The 9,133-nt window shown below is 36.5% G+C and overlaps 1 protein-coding gene and 2 long non-coding RNA genes across 4 annotated transcripts; 2 read left to right on the forward strand and 1 right to left on the reverse strand.

Annotated features, from left to right (window-relative positions):
- Positions 1-414: 414 nt before the first annotated feature.
- Positions 415-5,088, reverse strand: LOC149513659 (uncharacterized). Of its 2 annotated transcripts, none has more exons than XR_016329698.1 (4): positions 4,951-5,088; positions 2,693-2,911; positions 1,946-2,560; positions 415-1,718 (listed from the first exon to the last, which is right to left on the reverse strand). It is a non-coding gene; the product is annotated as an uncharacterized LOC149513659 (long non-coding RNA). The 2 variants fall into 2 exon arrangements; XR_016329699.1 differs by having other exon boundaries at positions 415-1,870.
- On the forward strand, positions 684-5,264 carry LOC111299129 (putative glutamate carboxypeptidase LAMP1). Its single transcript, XM_022894129.2, has 12 exons — positions 684-1,628; positions 1,775-1,842; positions 1,990-2,071; positions 2,178-2,270; positions 2,360-2,512; positions 2,748-2,816; positions 2,920-3,007; positions 3,906-3,989; positions 4,229-4,317; positions 4,433-4,549; positions 4,641-4,784; positions 4,970-5,264. Exons 1-12 carry the CDS (start codon positions 684-686, stop codon positions 5,150-5,152), a joined length of 2,115 nt encoding a protein of 704 aa, XP_022749864.1. The 3' UTR covers positions 5,153-5,264.
- Positions 5,265-6,233: 969 nt separating this feature from the next.
- Positions 6,234-8,421, forward strand: LOC149513660 (uncharacterized). Its single transcript, XR_016329700.1, has 6 exons — positions 6,234-6,406; positions 6,773-6,951; positions 7,333-7,447; positions 7,609-7,791; positions 7,969-8,037; positions 8,180-8,421. It is a non-coding gene; the product is annotated as an uncharacterized LOC149513660 (long non-coding RNA).
- The last annotated feature ends 712 nt before the right edge of the window (positions 8,422-9,133 follow it).

Here is a 9,133-nt window from a genome sequence, read left to right on the forward strand (position 1 = left end):
TAATTTGATCCACTTAGACTCATCAACGAAACTAAGAAATACAAGGTTTGGCTTCCAAGTCTGTAAAGTTCCCTTGACCAGGAGATTCAAATTCTTGTGAGTTCTTTTATTTAAACCACAACCTTTAATCCTTATCTTATTTAACCTGCCATTTCTTTTATAAAAAAAATAAATATAAATATATTATGTGGGTTACTACAAATCATCAAAGATTTGTCACACAAACAAAGGAGATCAGGGCAGCCACCGGCCAGATCTGTCTACAATAATCTCATTATAGTTTTTGGGACGTATTTATCTGATTAGCCTTAGATTTCCAATCAAATGATAATTTTTCTAATAATCAAATCCCACATCTTTTAATCTCTTTCTTTTTTATCCTCTAACTTATCATAATGAAAGTGACTCACACGATGAACAGATGATTGGCTTTTTTTTTTTTTTTTTTGTTATATGAGTTAACATAAAGCATAAAATATGTAAAATTTGTCAATTCAATCATTGTCCGATACCTCAAATCTATGCGAGGAATCTCTCGTTTTCACCGGTGGTCTATACGAGCCTTGCTTTTCTTCCCAACCCATATTCCAAAACCAGCATCTACTATAACACAGCAGCCACACAAGTCACAACAATTAGGCAGTAAGATTCCTCATACGATCGACGAAGAAAACTAAAGCTCCATGTTCAAAATAACCGCCGCCACGTTCCTAGCCATAGCCACCTCTTTCTCTGTTCTCTTTTCTCCCCCACCAAAATCATATTATCACTCGCTTTTCGTATCCAATTCCCTGTCCGATAACGCTTCCATATCTCACGACCTCTACACCCTCACCCGCCGGCCGCATGTTGCTGGCTCCCGAGCCAACGCCGAGGCTGCAGCCTATGTTCTCTCCATACTCTCCTCCTGCAACATGCAGGCACACATCGTTTCGTACGAGGTTTTACTGACCTACCCAGCTTCACGTTCATTGACTCTGACACGTCGTCATCCAGACCCACCTATAACTTTTGATCTGAAGCAGGAAATATATGAGGGTGATCCCTACGCAGATGTGGCTAATGAAGTTTTGCCTACTTTCCACGCATACGCCAAGTCAGGTTCTGTCACTGGACCAGTGGCTTTTGTGAACTATGGACGGATAGAGGACTACGAGACATTGAAAGAAATGGGAGTAAACGTTACGGGTTCTGTGGTTTTGGCGAGATATGGACAGATTTATAGAGGAGACATTGTGCAGAATGCGTTTGATGCTGGTGCTATAGGGGCACTGACGTATACAGATAAGAAAGATTATGGAGGTGGGGGAGGTGATGCAAAGTGGTTTCCCAATGACAAATGGATGCCACCAAGTGGCGTTCAGGTGGGATCAGTCTATAACCAGCAAGGCGACCCTACTACGCCAGGATGGGCTAGCACTGAAGAAAGTGAGAGGTTGTCAGTTGAGGAGGTGGAGAGGAGCGGAGAAGTTCCTCTAATACCTTCATTGCCAATATCAGGAGCAGATGGTGAAACAATCTTGAGGTCAATTGGTGGACAAATTGCAAAAGATGATTGGCAGGGGAGCAAAGATGCCCCAACTTACAGAGTTGGGCCAGGGCCAGGAGTTGTGAATCTCGATTACAGTGTAAGCATTGAATCCAGAATCTATCACCTTGGATGATCACTGGAACATTAGGATGAGTTCCAATATAACCCTACAATCCAATCTGTCAAACTGAATCCCAACTTAAATGGTCAATAATGGGTTAGCATCTTTAATGACATTTTCAGGGGAAACAAGTCATTGCAACAATTCAAAATGTCATTGGTGTTATCGAAGGAATGGAGGAGCCTGATCGGTAAGTTTAGAAACATATGTGAACAGGGCTGCATGAATAGTATCATTTGAGTTGGGCACTCATAAAAAATTAAACATAGTTGAGAATAATTAGGAGTACTTACTCGCTTTATAATGATTTTCCCTGTTCTTATTTAACTTTTCCAAGGTTTGTCATTCTGGGCAATCATCGTGATGCGTGGACATTTGGAGCTGTTGATCCCAACAGTGGTACCGCAGCACTGCTAGAGGTGATTATGACCACATTACATTCCCACCCTTGCTACCTTTCAATGCTAAAAACAGATAGCACATTTGTACAAATTGTGCCTTCAGTTGAATTTCCCTGCATCGTAGGTTGCCAAAAGACTCTGGAAGTTGAAAAAAATTGGTTGGAAACCACGACGAACAATTATTTTGTGCAATTGGGATGCTGAGGAGTATGGCTTGGTGTGTCTGACTTTCTCTCTCTCTCTCTCCTATGCCTCTATCCCTATTCTCCTCTTTCTGAATTGAAATTTTAACACTCTTACTTCCAGATAGGATCAACAGAATGGGTAGAAGAAAACAGAGAATTGCTGGCTTCAAGGGCAGTTGCATACTTGAATGTTGACAGCGGGGTATCTGGGGCAGGATTTCAAGCTGCTGCAACTCCACAACTTGACGAACTACTCAAACAAGCTGCTCAACAGGTATTTCAGAAGTGCTAAAACAAACCAACAGCAGGGCAATGGCAATAACTGCTAAGAACAACCAAAAGAAAAAGAAATAGTTTCCAAGCATAAGCAGGAAAGATTTGAAAGGAAAAAAAAAAAAAAAGGAAAATGATGACAGCATATAGACATTGTGTTGTTGGATTTCAATCCTTTTACCAGTTGCCACTCTTCCCTTACTTGGCTAAATCATTCTTCTATTTGATTTTTGAAGGTTCAAGATCCAGATAACTCATCACAAACAATCTATGAACAATGGGTTGGGTCCCTTGATTCTCCAGTGGTAAGCAAACTTAATGATTCCAAAGAACTTGTATTGGTACGTATACTTTACATGTCTGCTTCAAAAGTCAACATATTCATTAACCTGTACGTAACCTGTGAAGATTGGAAGATTAGGAGGAGCAGGTTCTGATTATGCGGCTTTTGTGCAACATATTGGTGTTCCAGCAGCTAACATGCAATTTGGAGAAGGTAATAAACACAATATACCATGTGAAATTTCCTTTTACTTCACAAGGCTACATAAAAGGGACAGGATATTGTACACGCAATGCAATTTTTTGTTACCATAAACACCAACAAAATAGTTTGGACAAACATGAGGATGAAAAATAAAAAGCAGAAAATTTCCAATAGGTTAAAAAAATGCACATATAAATGCATTAATTTAGACTAATAAAGCAGATATGAAGATCTCGCAACTATATGACCAATAAATATCAAACCTTGCAAAGGAAGCAGAATCTCCATTCATCATACTGAAAGAAACTATAAATCTATTCACATCAGGTTGATAAAAGACAATGCCACAAGGGTTGACAAAAGATAATAAAACAACCAGTATTCTGACAAAGACCGTAGTACCTGAAACAATTCCCAATAATTTTTAATTTCTACCATCAAGAATGACTCATAATCTATCTAAAAAATCTAACAAAGGCATGCTGTTCATTAGACATTAATCCAACCTAGGGTTCTAGCCATAGATACATGCTCACAATAACAGATTATTTATTTGTTTCAGAATAGAAATAAAACAAAACTTTAAGCACTTCCCCTTAAGTAGCTGAATGAATTTCAAATTTTGCTAGGGAGATAACAAAATATATGTTACTTGTCAACATTGGCCTTGAAGTAATTGAATCATCAATCTCTTTTTACCTTCTCCAGGTGGCACCCCCCCCCCCCCCCCCCCCGATAAATAAAAACTCACTGCAAGATACAGCTTCAAATCTTTTCCAATGCCTTGTGACCTTAGATTCAACTTTGAACCCCCAGAATTTGCAGCCATTAGCAAAGTAGACACAAACATATGAAGGCATAGATTTTTCTTATGTTTCATGCCTAATAAAAGTAATTGTTCATGCAGGATACCCAGTATATCATTCAATGTATGATGACTACATCTGGATGGAAAATTTTGGCGATCCAATGTTCCATAGACATGTTGCAGGTACAAAGCAGCATCTAAAAATTAGAAATCCTTGAACAAATGGTAGCATCTATAGTTTTTTCTTCATCATTTCTCATTAATCCTCGACACTTCAATATGCACTTTGATAAATAGGATATGTAGTGTGTATTAATTACTTTAGCTTTTGTCAAACATTTCACTACTAAGAAATAAAAAAAAAAAGGTACCGCAGACAACTAAATGACAAAACAAGAATTCTTTTTTTGTTTAAAAAACAGTGGCAAGTGTTTGGGGTTTAGCAGCTCTTTGGTTGGCAGACGAGGAGTTCTTGCCTTTTGATTATCACTCCTATGCATTTGAACTCCAGGTAATTAGCCTTTAGGAAAGAAACAACTACATGCAGTCCTATGTAGTATAAGCCTGTAGATTTTAGTGATTAGCCAGAAAAGCTTAATACAATACAACAAAATCCATGATAACAGAAGAATGCAAAAGACCTGGAAAATGCGATTTCAGATAAGGGCATAACCTTTTCTCCCTTGTTCAAGTCTATCGAGGAGCTATCAATAGCAGCTAGCAACATAAATGACCAGAAAAAGGTAACACTACAGTTTCCATAAATCAAGTTTGAAAATGAAAATGATAATAATAATGTTCAGCAGAAAAAGTAACGTCAGTATTATTGTCTAGGAAATAAAAGAAGCTAGAGGTTGGACATCAATGTGGAGAAACAACCATGTCAAAGTGCGACAGCTAAATGACAGACTAATGATGGCAGAACGTGGATTTACAGACCGTGATGGACTTCTTAGAAGACCATGGTACAAACACTTGGTAAGTTTTCCTTAACTACATTCACCTAAACAAGTTAATCTCATTGTACTAAGATTCCATTTTCAATTAATTCATTACACAACCAAGTTAAATATCAAAACCCAAGATGGAAACCTCGAGAAATATATTATTCAATATCATAATTATAATGAATGGACTAAATTACCTATTATTATGACATGCAGATTTATGCTCCCTCAAGGCACAATGATTATGGATCTGCATCCTTCCCAGGAATATACGATGCAATTGAAAAGGCAAAGAATCTGAACACTGCTGAGTCATGGCATTTGGTGCAACACGAAGTCTGGAGGGTTTCTAGGGCTGTGAGGCATGCCTCCTTAGTCCTTAATGGAGAACTAACATGAAATGTGCAAGACGGATCTATCCTTGAGACAGTTATGTACTTCAGTCAGACACTGAGAGAGTGAAGGGTCATAAGAGCTCTCTAGATTCTAAAAAATTCACTTTCTTGCCAAATTACACTAAATCAATCATCAGTACAGAATCATAAATCTTTATATCATTGAATTTAACTCAGGTTCCAAGGTAAATTTCAAAATCAAACACTAATAATCCAGAATCGTAAAAAAAAGAAAAAAGAAAAATAAAAGAATTAAAAGGGGATTGATGACCAGGAAGGGCCTTCTTTGATGTGAGCCAGTCGGCGCTCGTACTAGCGGAGATTGATGCAGTCACCACGCTTGAAGTAGACCTTGACGAGGACGAGGCCTTCTTCGTGGTTACACTGGATCGACTTGAAGAATCGGCCTCGACCGACCACTTCCTTCGGCACCGAATTGTACGAAGACGGCAGGTCTTGCGGGTGATACTCCGTCGCAGAGACCTGCTTCGTTCGCGCGATCTTATATTCCATCGAATATTTGAGTTTTCGCGGCGATGTTGCAAAGTTTCCTTTTTTTTTTTTTAACCGGGGCATCGTCTCAAAGAGAAAAAACGAGAGTAGCTAGGGTGTTCCGTGGGGAGTCCGTTCGATTAATTTTGAATGAAACTATTTAAAATTGAATTAATTAAATTAAATTTATGAATTTTAAAAATTAATTAATTGAATGAAATTTGATTTTAAAATTTTTAATTAATTGAATAATAAATATATTTAAAATAAATTAAATTTTAAATTTTAAAATTTGTATTTAATCTTAGATGCTCTCCAAGGTTGAAACGGGCTCTAGTCTTTCATCTTATTGTAGTATCCTGCCACATGTGTTGGCTCTTAATTTGTCTTTTACACTTCCATTTGAAGTCTACCGCTGTTAAAGCACAAGTTTATACATCTTTTTAGCATGTTCCCATCAGTAACAATTTTTTAAAAATAAATTTTCCCGTTTATCTTGCAGTTTGGCATGCTGATTGAGTTCCTCTTTGAAAAGTCTCCAAACTTTGAAGACGCTACTGAAACAGCAATTGGAGATCTATAGGTGAGTGAATACTGTCTAATTCCTTTGAATTTGATGCTCAAGCAGAAATTTACTGAGCACTACTAGCATGGATCCTGCTAGCAGAAATTTCATAAGGTTTATCAACGACTCGAGTCCATCTAGAGGAAAAAGTAAGCAACGTGACAGAAGCTCTATGTATGGATGATACTTAGGCCAGCTTAGGTAATTTTTCAGGTGCACCTCTGTATGAAATTCTCTGTATGATATTTAGGGATCAATAGAAATCTCTTTATTTATGTTTCACTTTTAACGTATCTTTATATTTTGGGCTTCCTTGTATAATCATCTTCAATCTTGTGCACACTGTAAATATACATGTTTATTGACTTTAACATTTATATAATCACCAGATATCTTACACAAATGCAATTATACATGATTACATGACTTTGACGACTCGCTACTTAGCTAGTGATGATGCAGGGATTGTATCTTTTTTTTTTTTTTTTCTGAATACAAGCTTTCCATAACCTCATTGAATTTGTGTAAACTCGCAAGTTTTGTTTATGGTTATCTCCTTGTTGACAGGGGGAGAGCTTTTATAACCCATACATTCCCGGGGTTATAGAGGTGTTGACTAAACAAGGATTAGTTGAGGAAAGTCAGGGAGCTCGTGTGATCTTTGTTGGAGGCATTAATGTACCTTTTATTGTGGTGAAGAGTGGTGGTGGTTTCAACTAGGCATCAACTGATCTGACTGCTCTTTGGTAAGTTTCCTTCCTTGAATATGATGTTATGAGCCTCTATTGTTTTGTAGCATTTCTTGCGGAATATGTGAGATCTGCCTGACTTATGTGCCACCAAGAGAATTGAAAGAAATTAGAGTCGCTAAAATTACGAAGTGGGCTGGTTTGAAAATTCTATAGTGTGTAAACTTTGGATGATTTATTGCTTATTGTTGCCTTTTCTATGTTGATCTCATGGGGTACCTTGTTAATGTTAGACCAATTTGCTTTGAGTTGTTTACTGGTTTAGAGATTATAGCATGCGTTTCATAAAGTTTACTGTTTATGTATTGATATGGAACATGTTAGCCTTGGGAGGAATTAAGCAGCTTTTGCATCAATCTTTTTGCTTGCAATTTTTAGGTATCGCCTCAATGAAGAGAAAGCTGAGTGGATTATATATGTTACTGATGTAGGCCAGCAGCAACATTTTGATATGGTGTTCAGAGTGTGTTCTCAAAGCTGTTTCCAGAATTCTGTTGAGTAATTTTTAAAATCCTTTATTAATGAAGTGAAACTTCTTTTTTTATTCTATTTACTATAACTAGACTACAAATTAAGGATCATAAAGTGTAATTCCAACTTTAGACCTCTAGTCTCTAGCTATAGGTCTGACATTATTTCGGTTTATTTTTCAAGCTGCCAAATGTTCAGGGTGGCTTCCACACGGTGATAGTTCATATTTAAAGCTAGCCATGTCGGTTTTGGCCTTGTTCTTGGAAAAGAGGGCAAGCCTTTTCGAACCTTTTACACTAAGTAGTTCGATTAGTTATATACCTGATGAAGCCAAGAATCGATGTAAAGCAGCGCTTATTGAGCGTGGTATAATATTGAAACTTATCTCTGTTGTTACAAATGTTTATTAGCTCTTTTTGAGTACCTTATGTTTGTAAAACTATTTGTGATGTATGTTTTAATTCAAGTTCTTGCTGTTGTTAAATTGTAGCCTTTCAACCTTTCAAACTTATATCTGAAATTGCTACTTTATGTGCTGATCAGGTGAGGGTGAAGAATGACGAAGGAGGAGATTGCGAGCACTGCTGAGGCAGTTGATTATGGTGCTGTAAAGTAAGCTACTTGTGACTACATAAATTTCTTCATCTAATCTAACAGTTATTGCTATGATCCTTTTAATATTCATAAATTCTGGTTAGATGTATCTGACTTGAAGAACAACAGATTGACAAATTACACATTTAATCTTGACCAGATGCTTAATGATAAGGTGCCTAAACAATTCTCTCCCTTTCAGACAAGCATATTCAGCTCGACTTGGCTTGAATCCAGGTAGAGAAAAGGATCGCTGGATCGGGTGTGCTATGGGTCGGGTCAGATCTTGACAAAACGTACGAATCTTATGGCTTTACTAATGCAAAAACGATGTTGTTTTGGAAAGGATATATAAGGCTGAAATTCGATTTTTCTTCAGATTTCCCTTCTCTTCTCCTTTCTCTTTCCTTCTTTTCTTTTCCTTCTCTCTAAACAATCTCAGATTTCGATTGAATGTTCTACCAGAATCTGGAAAAAGATGTCGAAAACTTTAAAGTTGACCGAAAAATTTGTCGGAAAACTTGAATATCGCTGAAATTTTTCATTAGATTCTGAAAAATTTTCAGAAATTTTTCAGAAAAAAACTTCAAAAATTCTAAAAAATTTTCCACAAATTCTTAAAATTGTTTCTGATGCACTAGAACCTTTTTAGCTTCTGTTTCCTCTGTGTGTGTGTGTGTCGTTTGTTTTCTGTAGACTTATTTATAGAGATTGATCAGAAGAGTTTCTGATCAATCTCAACTCCTTCTAGGATTTGAATTCAATCTTTGAATCTAATCTCGATCTGCTAGCTCCCAAATCACGGCTAAATTCATTTCAATTTTTTATCCTAATCCTAATCTCAACTGAAAAAAAAATATAAATAAAAATAAAAATAATAGATAAATATATTAATAAATAACTAAAAGAAATTAATTAGATAAATAAAAAATATTAATAGATAAATAATAATAATAATAAAATTAAAAAATTAAATTAAATTAAAAAAAAATGAACTCATAATAACCATTTGGATCAGACCCAATTGATCCGGGCCTAGACCAAATTAGGTGTCTACAGCTGCCTCTCTTTGCACATTTTCTGTGAAACAAGAATTGTGCAAAGACGTAGACAT

Source organism: Durio zibethinus, chromosome 18, assembly GCF_047325235.1.
Source record: "Durio zibethinus cultivar Kanyao isolate XHJ-2024 chromosome 18, ASM4732523v1, whole genome shotgun sequence".
Classification (NCBI taxonomy): domain Eukaryota; kingdom Viridiplantae; phylum Streptophyta; class Magnoliopsida; order Malvales; family Malvaceae; genus Durio; species Durio zibethinus.